Here is a 21,524-nt window from a genome sequence, read left to right on the forward strand (position 1 = left end):
GTGGGTGGTTATCCTGATAGATAAGTGAGAGGCCCTCCTCAAAGGGGCCATGATGATTTGGGCAAGTTCCTGAACCTTCTGTCAGTTTCCTGGACAGTGAAACAGGATCGTGTGAAGACTAGAGGAGAGCACAGGCGTCTGATGCTTAGGTGTGCCTGGTGTGGAGCAAATGTGCGTGTGCTATCGAAGCCTGGCGCTGTCGGGACTCACCGTGTACGTGCCCAGTCTGTGCTGAAGCGTGACCCTGGACCGCATGCTCTGGGGAGTGTGAGGGGTTTTCAAACACATACACTCCAAGCAGGTAGTCTGGTTTAATCCATTATGGCTTTTTTCACATGCAAGAGAAGAACAAAGGTTACAAATGCCCAAGACATGGGTCCACGTCTGGCTCATTCATGAGGCCTCTTGGGTCACAGGAAAGGCCATTTAAAGAAGCTACTGTTGTGTAAAAAAAAAAATTACATACAGTTACAAAATCCTATTGAACATACATACACTGCACAGGTCCTCAGGCGAACACAGAAGGCACATTTCACCTCTGGAGAGGTGGTCAGGAGACCTGCTCTGGGGTCGAGAAACACATCATGCTGAGTGCCTGGGAGCCTCTTGCCTGCTGGCGGGCAAGAGGGTTTGGCTGGGCCCGCCCAGCTACCCAGGACGCTGTCAGTTACTTCACTGTTAGGTACCCTCGCTCCTTTGGACCTAGTAAGCTAATCTACAACTGGCATGTTGCCCAGAGAAGACGTGGTTTCCGAGGGCGTGAGGTGCCCGTTACGGACCCGCTCTCTCCCAGATGAGAGCCAAGGTCAGTTTTCTCCCTGCTTCAAGAATGAAGAGGCAGGGGCGCCTGGGTGGTTCAGTTGGTTAATGGTCCGACTTGGGCTCAGGTCACAATTTCGAGGTTCATGAATTTGAGACCCTCGTCGGGCTCTGTGCTGACAGCTCAGAGCCTGGAGCCTGCTTTGGATTCTGTCTCCCTCCCTCTCTCGGCCCCTTCCCTGCTCATGCTCTGTCTTTCTCTCTCAAAAATAAACACTAAGAACAAAAACAAAAAGAAACGAAGAGGCAGCTGGTACTCCTTGAACAAAAGAATCTTAGAAGGATTATTCTCCACAAAGTGCCTGTTGTGAGCAAATGCAGACAACCCCCCCTGGGGCCCAGCAGGTTGGCCTTGTGGTGGTTTCTGCCCTACATCTACCTGCCCCCCCCCCCCACCCCCTGCCAGCTTTGCAGCATGAGATGCCTCCCGTAACAAGGCTCCATCAGCTCTGTCCCCCTGTGCTGATTTTTGGCAGGGAGGTTACAAGGCTTAAGGTCTGCGGGGCAGAAATGAGAAGTGGCAGAATATTCACGAAGCCCCTGTGTATGGGGCGGTTGGACTGGGCTAAGCCAAGGGGTGCCGGTTTGTATGCTGGGCTTGGGAACGTCACCTTGGGGCTGTGAGGAGGCTGGCTCCCTCAGCAACTCCCACTGCTGCTGAGGTCACAGCCTCTCTCCCAACACACACGGTCCCCTGACCACGTCCCGGCTCTCCTGGTCAGAAGGTGCAGCAGTCAAGGCCCATGAGGCTCGGGTTGCCAGGGCAGGGTAGGCCTTCAGTCAGAGTCAGAGTCGGAATTCTCTTCTGAAAGGAAAGGAAAGCAAAGAGGATGCTTGGTGGGAGCTTCCAGACCAGCGGTGCGTGGAAGCTGTTTCTGGGGAGATTGGCTGGGTTTCTGGCTGTTGGCTGGAGCTCTGGACTCAGGCCCCTCCTGCAGCTGACTGTGATGGTGGTATCTACTTGGTGTGAAGGCCGCCCTCCCCCCAACACCCGTGCCTGGGACCTGGGACAGGCGGTTGCTGTCACCTCCAGGGCATGGCCACGTGGAGGGGGTGGAGCCCGGATGCCTCTGCTCTAGGCTGTCCCCTGTCATCCTGGGCTATTCTCACTTCGGGGTGTCAGGGAGGTATGTCTACACCCCAAACCCAACCCTACTCTGCAATTCAGCAGGGAAAGGTGGGGACAGCTATTTTCTGGCCCAAGAAACTAAAATATACTAGAAAATAAGGAAGCCTCTTTTTAGCCACCTTATAGTTTCCATCCTCCTTGCCCCAATCCTAATTTTATATAGTAATCAGACACATTTTATAATGTTAAGGGCCTATCTATGCGGTGTAACTCCAAGGTTCCTAGAATCCCAATACTGAAGAGTACTCTATAGAGGCCTTCTGGAACCTTCAGGAAGGAAAAGCACCTAAGTCATAAACCTCCCGCACCTCCCCCAGCAGTGCCAATTGCTATTTTCAGGGAGGGACCAATCTCTGTCCCTTAGAACCCCAGTCAGTCCTCATACTGTTCCTGGGTCATGGACAAGCTCAGAGAGCCTCCATAAACCTTAACTCCCTGTGCCAAGGGCTGGACTGGCATGACTTTGTGGTTTTGCTGTATTCATTCTAACACATAAGCTAGGAATAATTTTATAGCAAAAAAAATTACTATATATAACTATGTACCTTCAAATATTTAAAGCTCACAAAATATTCAAACACATGTCTCCACTGCTACTTCCTACTCGTCCACTAGAGTGGTTGTCTAGAAGCATCCATAGCAGGCAGGCAACTGGTAAGCAGGTCACAAAGACCTAAGGAAAACATCTAGGAACATTTAACCTAGCTTTAGCCTTAGTATGGGATGGGACGAGATGAGCCTCATATATTTTTAGCAGAAGAGTGGGTTCTGCTGGCTCATAAGCCTGACTGAGCTTGTTTCGGTGCTGCAGGTAAGGAGGAGAGCTTGGTTCTCTGGTCCCTGAGCCACAGGCAGGTGAGATTGGGGTGGGGGTGGGCAGGTGCATTGGGCCTGCCGGTGGCAGCTCTGCAGCCCAGTGACTGGCTACCCCCGGGGGCTCATCAGCGAAGGTGTCACAGAAGAGGAGTGGCAGGCCTGCCCTCAGCTCACCATTCCTGCAAGGGCAGCGTCCCTGGAGAGCCAGCTGCATGAAGGAGCAGGAAAACCAGGCTGCAAAGACACTCTCGGCCTGTGGGGATGCTCCTCCTGGAGCCGCAAACTGGCTGGGTATCCCTCAGGGAGAGCAGGGTCCCCGGGGGTGATAAAGCACGTTCCCAGGTAAAAACCCACAGGGTGGCCACCCACCTTCTGCCTTGTCAGCTGTGTTCTCGTCTGCGGAGTCCCCTTGTTTGAGAAATTTGGCCACATCATTAAAGATCAGATAGAAGTCAATTGCAAACACGATGGTGGCAAAGAAGCCAAACACCTGTGGGATAGGACACAAGGTGGATGGAGTCCATCATCAGGAGCTGGGAGTCCCTGGTCCAAGAGCCTGGGAAAGGGGGGGGGGGGGGCCGGCCTGAGAAGCTACCGCCTGGCTTTATCTGCTTGGAAAAGCAGCTCCGATTGGCAAGCACAGACCCCTCCCGGTACCAACAAGGAGGAAAATGAGCTGTTATCTTGGCTGGGCAAATAGCCTTCAAAACTCAGGGTGGATTAAATCTCCAATAAGAGGACTTTGGAATAGCTGAGATCCACGTGAAGCCCCGAGGGGCCTAAGCTGGGACAGACCGTGCCCCAGCCACAGAGTGTCCAAGGGGCATCTGGGGTGGGGTGAACCCAAGGGGGCGTTGCTGGACAACCCCTTCCAGGGAGAGGGCGGCTACTCACCCCAGCTGCTTTGGAAGCCCCGTCTGAGTACTTGGCAACAGCTGTGATGGAGATGGCGAAGTAGATGAGGGCTGCTGTGACGCAGCGCAGGAAGTCCTGGGGAGCGGTGGGCACAGTCACTGCCCTGGCCTCCCAGGAGTGGAGGACAGCACTGGGGAGGGGCAGCTGGGAGCCCAGGCAGGGGACAGGGGCTCAGAAGGGCACCAGGTGGCAGGAATGGGGCTGGAACCCACTGTTGGCCAGGGGATGATGGGCCCGGCAGCCTGGAAACACAGCTGGCCCCGCAGATCTGGCATCCTCGGGCTCTCTGTTTGCACTCCCTGGTCCTCGTCCCACCCCCATTCCTGCCCCTGCCTAGGTGCCCCTGCGGGCTTCGAGCAGCTGAGGCCGCCTTGTCCCCGGTCCAGCTGGCCATCCACTGCCCCGTGGACAACAGGCTGCACCTGCCCTGCGGCTTGGCCCACATGCAGGTCTCCCTGTTCCCTAAGAAAGGGGAAGTTGGAAACCTGCTCATCTGCTCCCTGCTTGCTCTCCAACGGGGAGAACTGGCCCTGGGCTTCACTGTGCCACATACTTGCGGCAGATCCATTTATGCATCATGGTTTCTGCTCCCCTGTCTCTACAATGGGGACACAGGTTGTAGCCCATCAGGAAGTATATGGGATACGAAGTCAAGAGACCAGGGTTGAATGGCAGCCTTTCTGCCCCTTTTCAAACAGCAAGGTTTGAGGTGGGGCTCTGAGGCCTCCCAAGGTGACAAAACGAGTTGCCAGATGGCTAAGGCCTGGGCAAGCCCCGCAAGCCCTCAGTTAACCTGCCTTGCCCTTTTGGAAATGGCTTGAATTCCTGCGGCAGAGGCTCTTTCCGGCAGGCCCAGCTGGGAACACCAGCGCCACCTGGTGGCCAGGGGCCATGATGCCGGCTAAGGTTCCCTGCCTCAGGGAGGGGCACTGGAGGCCCTGGAGGTTAAGGCAACCTGCTCTGGGTCACACGGCTGTTGAGTGGTGGGGCCTGGCTCCAACCTAAGGCAAACAGTCCCTCCAGCACAGTGAAAGGTGAGGGCCGAAATGCAGCCAAACCCCTCCCTCCTGGGGCCCAGCCCTCACCATCATGGGCCAGCACAATCCCTGCCACTTGTCATTCAGCTGCATGGCATCAGCAAAGAGGAAGTAGAGGGCCAGCAGGAACTCCAGCAGGGGTGCCGCGAGGAAGGCGGATGCAGAGGATGCCACATAGCAGACAAAGGTGATGAACGACAGACCCTGGAGGTGAGGCAAGGGAAAGTCAGTGCCCTTGCACAACCCCTGGCCCAGTGCTCTGCAGTCAGGAACAGGGGAGGTGACCTGCCCACAGTCACACAACTGCCAGGATTAGAACCCTGTCGTGGGGCGCTGGCCCACACCCGCGCTGCCCCCTAAGCCCCTGGGCATGGCTCTGCGTCTGGACCCTTCATCAGCTCCCTGCCAGGACCCAGTCAGGAAGCCCCAGCTTCTCATGTGTGTCCAGCGCCAGCACTCCCCACCCCCACCCGGCCAGGCTGCCTCCTACAGCTGCTCACCCCACCCCCACCCCAGCGGGCTCTAAGGCAGAAACCACCCAACAGGGCACCCAGCTCAGATGGCGTCCAACAGGGCAAATCAAACCTAAGCAGTCACTAAGCAGGAACCAGTTTCAAAAAATTACCCCCAACTCCCCAAAATGTAAATGTTAGCTGAAAAAATATATAAATCTGGAGCTTTAGTTAATGATATGCATGCTGAAGTGTTCAGAGGTAAAATGTACTGATGCGGGCAAAGTATATTTTTACTTTGCATCAAAAACTAAATTCGCTTGGTGGACAGGTAAATGGGTAAGATATGTGATAAAGCAAGCATGGCGGTGGGTATATGGGCACTAACAGTAAAACCGTTCGGGTTTTTTAGAGATTTGCAAATTTTCATAAGAAGAAAAAAACATCCAGGAGGGAGTGTTGACCCTGACACTTGAGGCCCTGCTGCATCACCCCTCCAGCCTTTGTGAAAAGGGCACACTGCATTAAGGAGTAAGAATTGGAGTTCTCCGCAGCCCTCCACATGTGCTGTGGGTGGGAACTGATGCGGGAAGATGCGGAGGCCCCTAGCTAGTTCTGCAGACCATGTGGTGCGCTGCAGGGCAGACCACGCTGACTGACGGGGCTGTTGTTCCCCAGGCCAGTGCCCGCTGAGGTCTGTGGGATGTTCACAACCACCTATGCACAGGTGCTTGCTCACAGCCCACTTTACAGATGAGAAAACAGATGCAGACAGGTGAAGTGACGTTTGCTCAGTGTCATGCAATAAAAAAGGCACCAGAATTTGAACCCAGGGCTGGCTGACCACACAGCTGTAGTTCTTGCCCCACGGTTGCTGGCCTTTATCTGTCCTGGTTTCTGTCACTATGGCTGGGCTGGGCTCAGCATGCCCATGGTTGAGTAGCTTGGAGTGGGGCCTAGGGGCCCTGGAGGGACACCCAGATGCCACACAGGAAACACTGTGGCTGCTTCAGACAAATGCACTTCAGACAAATGAAGAGATCCCGGGGAGTCCCCAGGGCACAAGTCAGCCCTGAACATGGCCATGGAAGTAGCTAAGTTCAAGTGGAACAGATGGGAAATAAAGGCATAGAGAGAGTTCTCCCAGGAAAGCAAGTCCATGGGACCCCGACCAAATTCTGTCCTCAGCTGTACTTCCTCAAGAGAGGGCTGTGTCTCTCCCCTTCCTGTCCACCGCCCCCAAAGCCAGATTTTGGGGATCCCCTCTCCATTCTTGTTTCCTCATTCCCTAATTCCTGGTGGCTACTTCCTTGCCTTTCCCGTCCATGTCAGTCTCCCTACTTGCTGGGGCCTGGAGGCAGCCGGAGGTGACCAGAGGGAGCCAAGAGGGACCAGAATGGCTCCCCTGTGTCTTCAGTGATCACCCCTAACCCTTCCTCCCCACTTCTTTATCTTCCTAGGTCTGGATTCCTGACACCCAGCTATGTGCCAAGGGCTTCCTCTATGACATGGTGGGCTGAGTGGGTTGGGATTGGGGCCCCTCAGTCGCCTGTGGATTAAAGGCTTCTCTGCAAAAGAGGTTCCCATCAATTCCCAGGGCTGAACTGGCATCTGTCCGCTCAAAGTCTGCCTCCTGCTTGCTGAGTCAAGTGACTGCGACGTGGGCCGGGGATATCTGCCCCGGGCAGTAGGAAGAAGTGTGGGGGCAGAAGCCTCCTTCCTCTGATCTCCACTCCCATCCTTGGTGTCACCCAGCCCTCAAGTGACCCACCTGTCAAATCCCCTATGCGCTGGCCTCAGCTTTCTTGTCTGCAAAGTGGGAGTAAGGATAGGGGCTGTCAAACTGCTGGGAAATCTAAGGTACAAGAGCTCCTCCCTACTTCGCCTTCGCTGTGCCCGGCCTCTTCCTCCCCGGTACTGCACGGAGGACAGCACCAACCCCCCACCCCACACACTTGACTGCGCCGGAGTTTTCGGAGTGTCCCGAAGACAAAGGCCTGACGGGCAGGGGTGGGGGTTGCGAAAAGGAGGAAGGACTCGGAGGGGGCGGGGCGGCTGGATCCGAGCGAGGGAGGGGAGGAGGAGGATGAAGTCACCCCGCTGGGTTCCCGCCCCGGCCCCGTGCACCCGGGGGGAGGGGTCTGCCTGCGAGCCTTAGCCTCACCCAGTCCCGGGGGTCCCCTTCCCCACTACCCGCTGTTCCCCGTCTCAGCTGGCAGGAGTCCACTCTGGCCTCTGCCCCGCAGCTCGAGGCCCGGCCGGCCCTCCCTGCGCCCATGAAAGCGGGCAAGAGCGCAGAGAACTGACCCTGGCCCCCCACCCGAGCGTCGTGAAGCGCCGAAGGGGCCCAGTTCCTCCCGGGGCGCAGCCAGGGATGGCAGGAGGGTTTGCGGAGCGGAGCGCCCGCGACGGAGGCCAGAAGATGCAGGGACGCAACCCGTCTCGGGGGACCAGCGAGAGCGGGGGCGCCCGGAGTCACACAGAGCTGGGTTGGGTTTCCAGTGGCCCGGCCGTCGCGTGGACGGGACCCGGCCCCAGGCTTCTCAACGGGTCCCCCATGTTGGTTTAGGGAGCCGGGAGGGCCTGGATTCAGACCCCATCTCGCCTCGGTCTCGCGCGCTGAGGGTCAGCGCCACCCGACGCCTGGGGAATGCACCCAGATCCGCCCGCCTTCCTCGGCTCCGAGGGGTTGGCGGGGCCGGGAGTCTCGACGGCGCCTCCGCGGACCCGGGCCCCAGCCCCGGCCCCGCGTCGCACTCACCGACTCTGCCAGCAGGAGGCGGCCTTTGAGCGAGCAGAGGTAGGCGCGCGCCGGCAGGAGGGCGCGGAGCCCGGGCATCGCCGCGCCCGGCGGGGAGCGTCCGGCGCGCGCCGGGGCCGGGTCGGGGTCCGGGTCGGGTTCCTGGTCTGGGGGCCACATGGCGGCGGCGGCCGGGACCGAGGCGCGGCCCCGCTCCCTCACCCCGCGCCCGGGAGGGAAGCGGAAACCCAGACAGTGCGGAAGGAGAAAAAGGCGAGACCCGAGAGCGGGGGAGCATCCCCCCGCCGCCCCGCCCCCGCCCCGCCCCTCCCCTCCCCTCCTGCTCTGCCCCCTCCTCCCGTCCTCTCAGTCTCCCGCTCCCCCGCCGTCCCGCTCCCTTCCGCTCCGCCCCCCCCTCCTCTCCTACTTCTCTTGGCTCCCGGCTGCCCGTTCTGCGGTTCTTGGTGCTGGGCTGGGGCCTCCTTAGACGCCCGCACTCTCCCCTCACCCGCGAGACCTTCTTAATTGCCGTCCCTGAACACCCCGTCGGGGATTCCATTCCCTGCTTCGGGCTGTGTACTCGCGCTGCGTCGTCTAGCTTCCTGCCCGCGTCACTGCTTGTGTCCGGGACCCAGAAACTGAAGCGCCCAAACTGCAAGACCTCTGTCTGGTCCCCCTGCGGCGCTTTAATCGCGCTGTCAGCTCCCCGACCTCACTCTCTCTTTCTCCCCTAGCCTGCCCTCCCGTCCCTGGCCAGCCCATCTCCTGGGCCTCTGCATTGGCTGTCCTGGCCTGCCCTCTGCTCCCTCTCCCCGTTCATCCCTGGAGGACACCCAGATGGCGCCTGAGCCCCAGTGAAGGGCACTGCCATCCATCCTTCCACCCCAAGATCTGAGCCTGGGGCTGTCCTCGTTCTCCCTCACCGTCACCATCAGTCCGTGACCAGGCCTGCACATCTTCATCTTCTAAAGCTTTGTTTCTGTTCACTTCTCACCGCCACCAAGGCCTCGACGACGTCCCAGAGTACTCCTGCCTCCTCCCTGGACTCCTAGGAGGGTGTCTTTAAGAGGCCTCTCTGCTTCCTTCCTTGGCAGCCAGAAGGATGCTTAAATCTTCAATCAGGATCACCTCCATTTCCCTTACCCCCCAAATCTTGGGAGTTTCCCATCTTGCTCAGAGTCTTGGTAAAGAGCCTAAAACCATAATCTCTTGCTGTCCTCTGCTCCTTGTCTCTCCCACTCACAGACTTTCTTACAGTTTCTTGAACAAGCCATGCTCCCTCCTACCACGGGGCCTTTGTACATGCTGACCCTGCTACCTGGAATGCTCTTCTCCATCTTGTTATGTGATGAACTCTTTTTTATTCTGTGGTCATACTGTGGTTTCACTTCCTCAAAGAAGACTTTGCTGATCTCTCCCACCAGGTAAGAGGTATTCATTTGCTCATTTATTTATTAAACAGCAGTGCTAGAAAGATTTCATTTGCAGGATGCAAGGGAGCCTCAACTTATCTGCGGGGAGTGAGTGAACTAAATGTGTCCACAGATCCCTGAATAAAATAATTCCTGGTAATAGATGTCTGGCTGGTTATGGCTGATTCAGAGGGTTGCCAGGAGCCTGTGTAGAAGAAAGAACTAACAAAGGGCCAGGAGGAGGAGACAGATTGTGGAGAACCAGGCCCTGGTGTTTGGATCTTACTCTAGATTGCCTGGAAAGAGGCCAGGTGAAGGTTAGAACAGAGGACAACCTGATATCGATCAGTGTTAATTAAATCACAGTTCAAAACTGTAACTCATTATTAAGAAGAAAACACCCCAATAACTTAAATGGGCCAAAGTTTTGAACAGATAATCCAACAAAGATATACGATGTCCAGTAAGCACAGGAAAAGATATTCAATATCATCAGACGTCTAGGAAGGCAAATTAAAGCCACAATGAGATACAATTTTATACCTATTAAAATGGCTTCGTAAAAGGGGATGCTACTATTGCAGTGCTGGGGAGGCAACGTGGAGCAGCTGGAACTCTCCTACACCCCTGATGGGGGTGGAAACGATTACCTCCACGTCGGAAGACAGTTTGACAGTTTCCTAAAATGTTAAACAGAGGCCAACCGTATGACTCAGGCATTTTACTTGTAGGTATTTACCCAACGTCAGTGCAAAGGCTTGGACGTGAATGTTCACAGCAGCTGTCTTTTTCGTAGCTCAAACTGCACACCGCCTGGTGGTTCATTATAGCAGAGAGAATAAACTGTGGGGTATGCATACACTGGAATACTTCTCAGCGAGAAAAAAGAATAAATCATTTTTTAAAAATATTTATTTATTTGGAGAGAGACAGAGACAGCAGAGGGGCAGAGAGGGAGGGAGAGAGCAAGAATCTCAAGCAGGCTCAGTGCTGCCCACGAGGAGTCAGCTGCCAGCCAGGAGCCTAATGCAGTGTTCAAACCCACGAAGCCTCCAGATCATGACCTATGCTAAAACTAGTAAGAGACTCTAAAGTGACTGAGCCACCCAAGCGCCCCAGAAGGAAGAAATCATTGACAAATGCAACAATATAGACGCATTTTGCAGATACTATGTTGAATGAAGGAAGCCAGGCTCAAAAGGGACATATTGCATGACTACATTTTTATGAATTTCTAGAACAGGTGAAACTAAGCTGTTGTGACGGAAGTCACATCAGTAGGGGCAGGAGGAAGCTTTCTGGAGTGCTGGAAGTGTTTTTTAATTTGACTAGGGTGGTGACTACACAGGAACATACACTCGTCAAAGCATATCAAATGCACTTAAAATGGTTGCATTTTATGTCATGTAATTCAGATCTCACTTTACTGAAAGGGAACTCATACTCACATAAAATGTGGCGACTCACCCGGGTGGCTGAGAGAGTCCAGGGAGAGGGCAAGTAGAACCCAAGGGGTGCCCCTGCTTGAGGTGACTGGATGCGTGTGACCACTGTGCCTCCCACCATGGGCTGTGAGCTCCATGGGATCCAGTCATATAGCCCAGCTCAGAACCTATCACATGGGATGGCAGCAGGAAATGTCTGCTCTGGAATGAAGGAGGGTGGCTCTCTCTATTCCTTTTACATTCCTGTGTAAGCAATATTTTCTGTTCTCCTACACTGATTTATTTTAGTCTTTGGGTTATAATTAAATACTATCATGCTTAATTTTGTTGGTTAAATTGTTTCATCTTTGGCCTTTATTAGCTCCTTCAGGTGGGTTCCTGTGTACCCATCCCTCATCTTTTTTCCCTCATTTGCTTATTTTCTGACTCTATAAAGTGCTTCAGGGTCATATTGTATTCTCCCCATTTCAGCCCTAGAGTCAGGGTTCCTTCAGGAAACTCAGGTTCTTTTATTGGAGAATGGTATTTAGAAACAAAACCCCCTGGGCAGTGTTGATTTGCATTTCTCTAGTTATGAGTGGATCAAGGGTTTTTTTTGTTTTGTTTTGTTTTTGCATATGTAACAGCCAGTTGCTTTTGCTTTTCGAGAACTGCTTTTCACATCCTTTGTATGTTTTTCTATTAATTGTCTGTTTAAAAAAATTGATGCATAAGAACGCCTATATTCAGGAGATTATAAAAGGAGATTTCCTTTTTCTGAAATGTGAGTTATGAATAGTTTTTCCTGGTTTGTCATTTGCCTTTTACTTGGCACTTTTGCCATACAGATTTTTCCTTCTAGAACCTGGTGTTTTTTCCCTTTAATCTAGGAATGTGATGACTGATAATAGCAGTTTTTTCTTTTTTCTCAATTTTTTTTTAATTTTCATTTTTTGAGAGAGATGAGAGCACTCGAGCAGGCCCTGTGTGAGTGTGCAGGAGGGGGGAGGGGTGGTGGTGGGGAGGAGTGTTAGTGGGGAGGGGCAAAAGGAGAGGGAGGGAAATCTCAAGCAGGCTCCGTGCCTAGCACGGAGCCTGACGGTGGGCTTGATCTCGTGACTCTGAGATCATGGCCTGAGCCAAAATCAAGAGTGGGACGCTTAACCGACTGAGCCACCCAAGTGCTCCAAGAGCAGTTTTCCTGACTCACCATCCTTACATTTGTGGGATGTACCTTTAATACCTGTAGTGTTTTGCTCTTTTGATAAACCTCTGGATTCATTTTGCTAGTATTTTATTTGGGATTTTTGCCTTTATTTTCATTAATAGAATTGACCGCTAGTTTTTATTTCATTATATTTTATTTCTTGTGTGTTGTGTTGTGCTTTATTTAGATCTTTCTTTTTTCCTAATGAAGGCATTTAAAGCTATAAATCTTTCTTTGAGGACCACTTAGGACACATCCCCAAAATATTGCTCTAATTTTTATTCACTTCTAATTAGCTTGTAGGTTTCATTTTAATTTCCTCTTTAATCCAAGAATAATTTAAAAAATTTTTTTTTCAACTTTTTATTTATTTTTGGGACAGAGAGAGACAGAACATGAACGGGGGAGGGGCAGAGAGAGAGGGAGACACAGAATCGGAAACAGGCTCCAGGCTCTGAGCCATCAGCCCAGAGCCCGACGCGGGGCTCGAACTCACGGACCGCGAGATCGTGACCTAGCTGAAGTCGGACGCTTAACCGACTGCGCCACCCAGGCGCCCCTGTCCAAGAATAATTTAAAAGGGTATTTTAAAGTTTTTAGTTAGAGAAATGTGAGACTTTTCTGGTGAATATCTAATTTTATTATGTATTTTATTTAGAGAATAGGTCTATATGTTCTCCTTTTTTGGAACTTGTTGAGATTTTGTGTCCTGATAGTCAAGTTTGGTAAATGTTCCATGTGTGTTTAAAAAGATTGAATACTCTCTCCTAGTTGGGTACAAAACTTACCTATGTATCTACTATGTATCTTTTTAATGATGTAATTGAAACTCTCTGTATACTTACCTTTCTTTTGCTTGATGTATTGATTTACTGAAACAGATATATTAAAGCTCCTCACTAAAGTTTTCCATGTATTACTTTTCTTTGGATTTCTAATGTTTTCTTGTTTTTGTTTTTAAGTTATAATGTTGGATGAACAGGGGTTAACATATGTTTTGTTCAGTAGGATAGCAATTAAGAGCATAAGCCAAGTGTTTAAATCCCGGTTGTATGACTTTCTTCTCTGTCCTCAGTTTCTCCATTCACAAAATGGTGATAGTGACATTACTTAAGTCGTATGATTACTATTAAAAAATGTTTATGTATATATAAATTTATCTATAATTTAAAATTTATAAATTATTAATTTATGTATTATAATTTATGTATACAATTTAGATTTATTTATATATATATTTATTTATTTAGACAGAGAGCAGGAGTGTGTGTGTGAACAGGGCAGAGGGGCAGAGAAAGAATCTGAGGCAGACTCCATGCTCAGCACGGAGCCTGATGCAGAGCTGGATCCCACAATCCTGGGATCATGACCTGTGCCTAAATCAAGAGCTGGGACACTGAACCGACTGAACCATCCAGGCACCCCAGTCATATGATTATTATAAGGATTAAATGAGATAATACATAAAAATATCTTAGAATAGTACCTGGCATTTATTTATTAACTATCATTTTGATATCTCTGTTTTCCCTAGTGAATGCTTTTAGCTTTTAATTCTATTTCATTTAATATTAATTTCACCACACCTACTTTCTTTTTGTTGGCATTTGTATATCTTGTCTCTGCTTTTCTCATAGAACCATTTAATGCTAAAACTATCTCTCTACTACTTTTGTTTTATGTTACCAACTTTGATATGTTGTATTTTCATTTTTGTTCACTTCAAAATATTTTCTAATTTTTCCCAAGACGTTATCTTTGAACTGCAGATTATTTGGTGGTATATTGTTCAATTTTTAAACATTTGGAGATTTTCTAGTCATCTTTCTGTTATTGATTTCCAGTTTAATTTCCATTAATTCCATTATGCCAGAGAATATACTCTGTATGATTTTAATTCTTTTAAGTTTATGGAGATTTGTCTTATAATTCAGGATATGGACCATCTTGGTGAATGCTTTGCTGTACACTTGACAAGAATGTATTATTGAGTGAAGTGATCTATAAATGTCATTTAGATCCAGTTGATTTGTGGTATTTAGTTTTTCTGGATCCTTGCTGGTTTCCTGTGTACTTGTTCTATCAATTACTGGGAGAGAAAAGTTGACATCCTCAACAATATGTGTGGATTTGTCCATGTTTTTGTTCACTTCTTTCAGTTTTTGCTTTATGCATTTTGAGGCTCTGTTATTAGGAAGATTTAGGATTGTTGTATTTTCATAAAGTGGATTTATCATTTTATCCTTATGTAGTGTCTCTTTTATCCCTGGTGATTTTGTTTTTTTGCTTTTTGCTTTGTATGACGTGAGTACAACCATTACAGTTTTCTTTTGATTGGTGTTCAAATGCAGTATCTATTTTCCATTCTTTTATTTTTAATCTACCTATACCATTATGTTTAAAATGAGTTTCCTGGGGCACCTGGGTGGTCAGTCGATTAAGTGTCTGACTCTTGATTTCAGTTTAGGTCAGGATCCCACAGTTTGTGAGTTCAAGCACCATGTCGGACTCTGCACCGACAGCCTGGAGCCTGCTTGGGATTCTCTCACTCCCTCTCTCTGCCCCTACCTGCCTGTCTCAAAAATAAATAAATAAGAACTTAAAAAAAGTAGAGGTTCCTGTAGATGGCATATGATTGAGTCTTTAAAAAATTTTATCTGACCATCTATTTTAATTGGTATGTTTAGACCATCTATATTTAATGTAATTATTTATATTTGGATTTAGGTCTACAATTTTGTTTTGTTTGTTCCTTCTTTATTTGTCCATTCTTTCTTGCCTTCTTTTGGATTAAATATTTTTTAGTCTTCTCTTACTACATCTATTGAGCTTTTTACTCTCTTTGTACTGTTTCTTAGTGTTTTCTATAGGGATTAATATACACATGCTTAACTTTTCACAGTCTGTTTAGAATTAATATTTTACCACTTCAAATGCAATGCAGAAACTTGAACATCATATATGTCATTTTAACCTCCCCTCTTTATGTTGTGGCTGTCGCATGTATTACATGTACCTATACTGGAAATCCCATCAGATGATGTTAAGATTTTTGCTTGTGGGGTTTCTTGGGTGGCCCAGTTGGTTAAGCATCCGACTTTGGCTCATGTCATGATCTCACGGTTCATGGGTTCAAGCCCTGTGTTGGCCTCTGTGCTGACAGCTCAGAGCCTGGAGCCTGCTTTGGATTCTGTGTCTCCCTCTCTCTCTCTGCCCCTCCCCTGCTTACACTCTGTCTGTCTGTCTCTCTCTCAAAAATAAATAAACATTAAGACATTTAAAAAAGAAGATTTTTGCTTTCAAACATCAAACATATTTTAAAGAACTTGAGAAGAATATTCTATTTGTCCAGATATTTACTATTTTTTTTACCAGTTTTATATTGATATAGAACTGATATACAATAATAATTGACATATAAGTTTAAAATGCACAGCATAAGAAGTTGATGTATGTGTATGGTTAAGTGACTAACACAATAAGTTTAGTTAACATCCATCATCAAATATAGATACAAAAAAAGAGAAAAGTGTTTTTTAACCTGTGATGAGAACTTTCAGGATTTAGTCTCTTATCAACTTTCAAATTTTTTTTTTCAACGTTTATTTTTTATTTTTGGGACAGAGAGAGACAGAGCATGAATGGGGGAGGGGCAGAGAGAGAGGGAGACACAGAATCGGAAACAGGCTCCAGGCTCCGAGCCATCAGCCCAGAGCCTGACGCGGGGCTCGAACTCACGGACCGCGAGATCGTGACCTGGCTGAAGTCGGACGCTTAACCGACTGCGCCACCCAGGCGCCCCTCTTATCAACTTTCAAATATGGCATACAGCGATATTAACTATAGTTATGTTGCACATTACATCTTTAATACTTACGTCTCTTATAACTGGAAGTTTGTACCTTTTGACTGCCTTCATCTAATTCTCTCTCCCTCCATCACTTGTCTTTGGTGACCACAAATCTGATCTCATTTTCTGAGTTTCATTTTTTTCTTTTTTCTTGTTTTAAATTCTGCATATAAGTGAGATCAGTATTTGTCTTTTTCTAATTTATTTCACTTAGCAAAGTGTCCTCTATCTTGCCACAAATGGCAGGTTTTCCTTCTTTTTAAAGGCTGAATAATATTCCGTTGTGTGTGTATGTGTATATACATATATATGATATATATGTATATATATGTGTATATATATATATATATATGCCATATTTTCTTTATCCATTTATCCATTGATGGACTCTTAGATTGTTTCCATGTATAAATAATGCTGTAATAAACAGGGGGGTGCAGATATCTCTTCAACATAATTTTGTTTTCTTTGGACATATATCCAGGAGTGGGATTGCTGGATCATATGGTAGTTCTGTTTTTAATTTTTAAGATATTTACTATTTTTGTTGCTCATTCTTTATCTTTTAAGTGCCATGTTTCCTTCCGGTATAATTTCCCTACTGTCTAAAGAACTTCCTTTGGCGCTTCTTTCAGAGCAGATCTACTGGCAATGTGTTCTTTTAGTCTTCCTTTTTTTGAGAATGTCTTCTTTTTTTTTTTACCTTCATTGATGAAAGAAGGGTATTTTCACTGGATAAAGCATTCTGGTTTGATGGTTATTTTCCTTTAACACTTGAAAATTGTGCTACTTCTTTCTGGGCTCCATGGTCTCTGATGGCAAATCCTCAGTTATTCAAATTGTTGCATCATTTTCCTCTAGGTGCTCTCAATATTTTTTTCTTCATCTTCAGTGTTGAGAAATTTGATTAGGATGTACCCGAGTATGATTTCTTTGCTTCTTCTGTTAGAAATTTACTGAATTTCTTGAATCTGTAAATTTGTGTCTTTTGCTTATTTGAGGAAGTTGTCGGCCATCATTTCTTCAAGAAGTTTTTGTGCCACACTCTCACTCCATACTTTGTGGGAATCCAGTGATACAAGTATTCTTTTGGTATTGTCTCTAAAGTTCTGGAGTCTCTGTTCTTCTTCTTCTTCTTCTTCTTCTTCTTCTTCTTCTTTCAATCTTATTACTCTTTTTTTGTTGAAATTGGATACTTTTTAAATTTACTTTATTTAAACATTTATATTTAAACAATTTATTTAAATTCAAGTTAATTAACATATAGTGTAGTGTTGGTTTCAGGAGTAGGAACCAGTGATTCATCACGTACATATAACACCCAGTGCTCATCCCTACAAGTGCCCTCCTTAATGCTCATCACTCATTTAGCCTATCCCCCCACCCATCTCCCTCTAGCAACCCTGAGTTTGTTCTCTGTATCTAAGAGTCTGTTATGGTTTGCCTCTCTCTCTGTTTTTATCTTATTTTCCTTCCCTTCCCCTGTGTTCATCTGTTTTGTTTCCTAAATTCCACCTATGAATGAAATCATATATTTGTCTTTCTCTGACTTATTTTGCTTAGCATAGTATACTCTACTTCCATCCATGTCATTGCAAATGGCAAGATTTCATTCTTTTTGATCACTGAGTAGTATTCCATTGTATATATATACACCACATCGTCTTTATCCATTTATCAGTTGATGGACATTTGGGCTCTTTCCATAATTTGGCTGTTGTTGATAGTGCTGCTGTAAACATTGGGGTGCATGTGCCCCTATGAATCAGCATTTTTGTATCCTTTGGGTAAATACCTAGTAGTACAATTGCTGGGTCATAGAACAGTTCTATTTTTAATTTTTTGAGGAACCACCATACTGTTTTCCGGAGTGGCTGCACCAGTTTGCATTCCTTGCAAAGGGGTTCCTGTTTCTCCACATCCTTGCCAACATCTGTTGTTTCATGAGTTGTAATTTTAGCCATTCTGACAGGTGTGAGGTGGTATCTCATTGTGGTTTTGACTTGTATTTCCCTGAGGATGAATGATGTTGAGCATCTTTTCATATGTCTGTTGGCCATTTGGATGTCTTCTTTGGAAAAGTATCTATTCATGTCTTTTGAGACTGGATAATTTCTTTTGATTTGTCTTCAAGTTCACGAACTCCTTGTTCTGTCATTTCCATTCTGTTATTAAGCACATCCAGTGAGATTTTTTATTTTGGTTATTGTATTCAGTTCTAAAATTTCCATCTGATTTTTAAAAATATTTTCTATTTCTCCACTGAGACTTTCTGTCATTCCAATTATTTCACTTATTCTTAGAGCATGGCTATAATATTCTCTTTAAAGTTTCTGTCTAATCATCTAACATTTGTTGTTATATTTAGGGTTGTTTATTCATTGTCTTTTCTCTCATGAAATTTTGAGATTTTTCTGTTTCTTTTAACATTTTTTTTAAATGTTTGAGAGAGAGAGAGCACATATGAGTGGGGGAGGGGCAGAGAGCAAGGGAGAGAGAGAATCCCAAGCAGATCCTGTGCTATTCAGCACAGAGCCCAACATGGGGCTTGATACCATGAACCACAAGATCATGACCTGAGCTGAAATCAAGAGTTGAATGCTTAACCAGCTGAGCCACCCAGGTGCCCCAGATTTTTCCGTCTCTTAATATGTCAAGTAATTATTGTATTTTGGACATTTTGAATATTATGCTATGAACTCTGGATTTACTTAATTCCTATAGAGAGCATTGGTTTTTAGTTGTTGTTGTTTGTTTTTTTTAAGCAGGCAATCAACTGGTTAGATTCAGGCCACAATATCCTACCTACCATTGGACTGTGACTCCAGTGGCAGTTCAGTTTTCAAAAACTTTGCAGTACTATTCTGGGGTAAATACCACTTGGTCATAGTATATAATAATTTTAATATGTTGTTAGAGTTGGTTTGCTAATATTTTGTCGAGGATTTTTACATCTACAGTCAACGAATGTTGGTATATAGTTTTCTTGTGATGTCTTCATCTAGCTTTGTCATTGGGGTAATTCTGGCCCCATATAATGACTTAGGAAGTGTTCCCTTGTCTTCTGGTTTTTGGAAGAGTTTACGAAGGGTTGGTATTCATTCTGCTTTAAGTGTTTGGTAGAGGGGTGTCTGGTGGCTCAGTCACTTAAGCATCTGACTTTGGCTCAGGTCATGATCTCACAGTTCGTGAGTTTGAGCCCCGTATCAGGCTCTACACCATCAGTGGGATTCTCTCCTTCTCTCTCTGTCCCTCCCCCACTTGTATACTCTCTCAAAAAAACTTTAAAAAGTATAAGTTAAAAATAAATAAATGTTTGGTAGGATTCACCAGTGAAACTATCTGGTACTGGACTTCCTTGGGAGGTTTTTGGTTACTATTTTGATCTTTTGTAGATCTGTTGAGATTTTCTATTTCTTCTTGAATCACTTTAGGTAATTTGTATGTTTCTAGTTTGTCCATTTCATCTAGTTTGTTGGCATACAATTGTTATAATCTTGTATTCGTTTTTATTTTTCTATCATCATTAGTAATGTCTGCACTTTCAATTCTGGTTTTTGTTATGTGTTCTCTCCCTTTTTTTCTTCATCACTACCTAAAGATTTGTTGATCTTTTTTTTGTTGATATTTTCAAAGAACCAACTTTTTGATTTCTTGATTCTATTATTTTTCTACTCTATGTTTTATTTATCTGTACTCTAATCTCTGTTGTTTTCTTTTGCTAGTCTTTTTTTTTTTTTTTTTTTTTTTTAGAGAGAGTATACCAGCAGGGGAGGGGCACAGAGAAAGGGAGAGAGAGAATCTTAAGGAGCCTCCACACCCAGCACACCCAGATGCCCCTGTCTGTTCTATTATTCAACCCTTCTGTTAAATTTTAAAATCTTTCTCATAATCTACTTCCTCCCGCCTCCCAAGAACTGTTGTTAGCTTATTGTCGTCTTTACAGTCCCTTGTTTTAAGGACATGGTATCTTTACCCTGTAGTTAGGATTTTTCCGAATTTGCATTTTGGCCATTTCCATGGGTGATATGCCCCAGGTCATTCCTTACTCCTGGAAGATACTCACCTGATGTAGTTTTGGTCCAAAGAGGCATCTTCCTGAAGTCTGTGGTGACCACAACCCTGTCCCAGGTTCTCCTCAGTATGACAGGTGGCTGCATCAAGTCACGCTCCGCCCCACTGCACGCCTTCTCCGTCTGGACATGGAAAACCTCTGCCTGCTTCAGAGAGCCGCCTCCAGGGATTGAGAGGAATGGCCACACAAAGGAGTTCAGCACGGTCTACCCTTTTCCGTTAGATTCTGAACACAGTCATGTTTCACTTACATTTTTAGATAAAATTTACATACTATGAAATACACAGGCTTTATGTATATAGTTGAATGTTTTGACACATGTATATACCTATGTGACCACCTCCCTAATGAAAATAAAGAACTTTCTCATGCCCTCATGCCCCCCCCTTTTTTTTAAAGTTTATTTATTTTGAGAGAGCTCGAGTGTGAGCAGAGGAGGGGCAGAGAGAGAGAGACAGAATCTGAAGCAGGCTCTGTGCTGTCAGCACAGAGCCAGATGCAGGGCTTGAACCCACCAACTGCGAGATCATGACCTGGGCCAAAGTCGGATGCTTAACTGACTGAGCTACCCAGGCTCCCCCTCCTCGTGCCCCTTTATAATCAGTCCCCAAACTTCACCTCCTGAGGCAACCGCTGTATTTTTCCCTGTCCTTGAGCTTCATAGAAATGAATCATAGGATATGTCTTTTGAGTCTGCCTTCTTTCACTCAATATGTGAGAGTCATTATGAATCTTTTATTTTTATCATTATTACCGTGTTGTATTACTATCCTTTTTTATTGCTGAGTAGATTTCTATCTTATGAACGGAGCACAGTTGGGTTTATCTCCTTTTGAACCTGTAGGCTCTTTTTTGCCTTTTGGCTACTATGAAAATTCTAATATACCATTCCTCCTGGCTCAATACCTAGGAGAGGAATTTGGGGTCACATGGCAGGATAGGGTGCATTTTTGAGTTTTTCTTTACAATGTAACTCCCTGTAGTTGCTCCCACTTTCAGCAGGGTTGCCTCACCCTGCCTGGCCTGCAGGGGGTGCTGTGGGGGCTACAGAGGGAGTAATGACTGGAATGGTGGAGGCCCTATGGCTGGGGCCATCCAAGTTTGGGCTCCACCTGCTTCCCCACCTGAATGTGGCACTTAGGACAAAGGCCCGAGCCACTAGCATGGCTCTCACGGCCCAGTTGACCCTCTCAGCCTGTCTCTCACATTGTTCCTGGCTAGGCTGGGGGGGGGGGCACCCCATTACTCCCCACCCCCCATCTCTTCCAGCTCCTCATGCATCAGTGTGGGACCTTGCTTTCCTCTCATGAGGATGACCCTTCTCCTGCCTCGTGGTCGGTCTGTCCAGTAAGACTGGGGCCCTGACCGAGGCCTGTGAGTGGGAACTGTGGCTGTGGTGCCCAGCTGAGCCTAGCTCAGGGCTTATGCTCAGGTCCTTATTGAGGGAGACCCTGCAGGTCCCAGAGGGTTGGCTGGCCATCTCTGAGGGAACCTGAGTGCTCCCAGTTCCTCCTGTGCCCAAGCTGACTGGCCCAGATGCGAGCCTGAGGGGATGGTAGAGGCCCTGAGCCCTGAGGGGATGATACCACCCCTGTTGCCCTCTTCCTGAGTACACCTCAAATGAGAACCGATGCTAAGCTACAAAGTA

General features: G+C 47.0%; 1 protein-coding gene across 1 annotated transcript; it reads right to left on the bottom strand.

The window, feature by feature from the left end:
- Positions 1-292: 292 nt before the first annotated feature.
- Positions 293-8,183, bottom strand: CMTM3 (CKLF like MARVEL transmembrane domain containing 3). Its single transcript, XM_086689275.1, has 5 exons — positions 7,930-8,183; positions 4,765-4,920; positions 3,659-3,754; positions 3,134-3,254; positions 293-1,624 (listed from the first exon to the last, which is right to left on the bottom strand). The coding sequence occupies exons 1-5, from the start codon at positions 8,086-8,088 to the stop codon at positions 1,596-1,598; spliced, it is 561 nt and encodes a 186-aa protein (XP_086545401.1). The 5' UTR covers positions 8,089-8,183; the 3' UTR covers positions 293-1,595.
- Positions 8,184-21,524: the final 13,341 nt, after the last annotated feature.

Source organism: Puma concolor, chromosome E2, assembly GCF_028749965.1.
Source record: "Puma concolor isolate L17-30 chromosome E2, mPumCon1.1.hap2, whole genome shotgun sequence".
Taxonomy (NCBI): domain Eukaryota; kingdom Metazoa; phylum Chordata; class Mammalia; order Carnivora; family Felidae; genus Puma; species Puma concolor.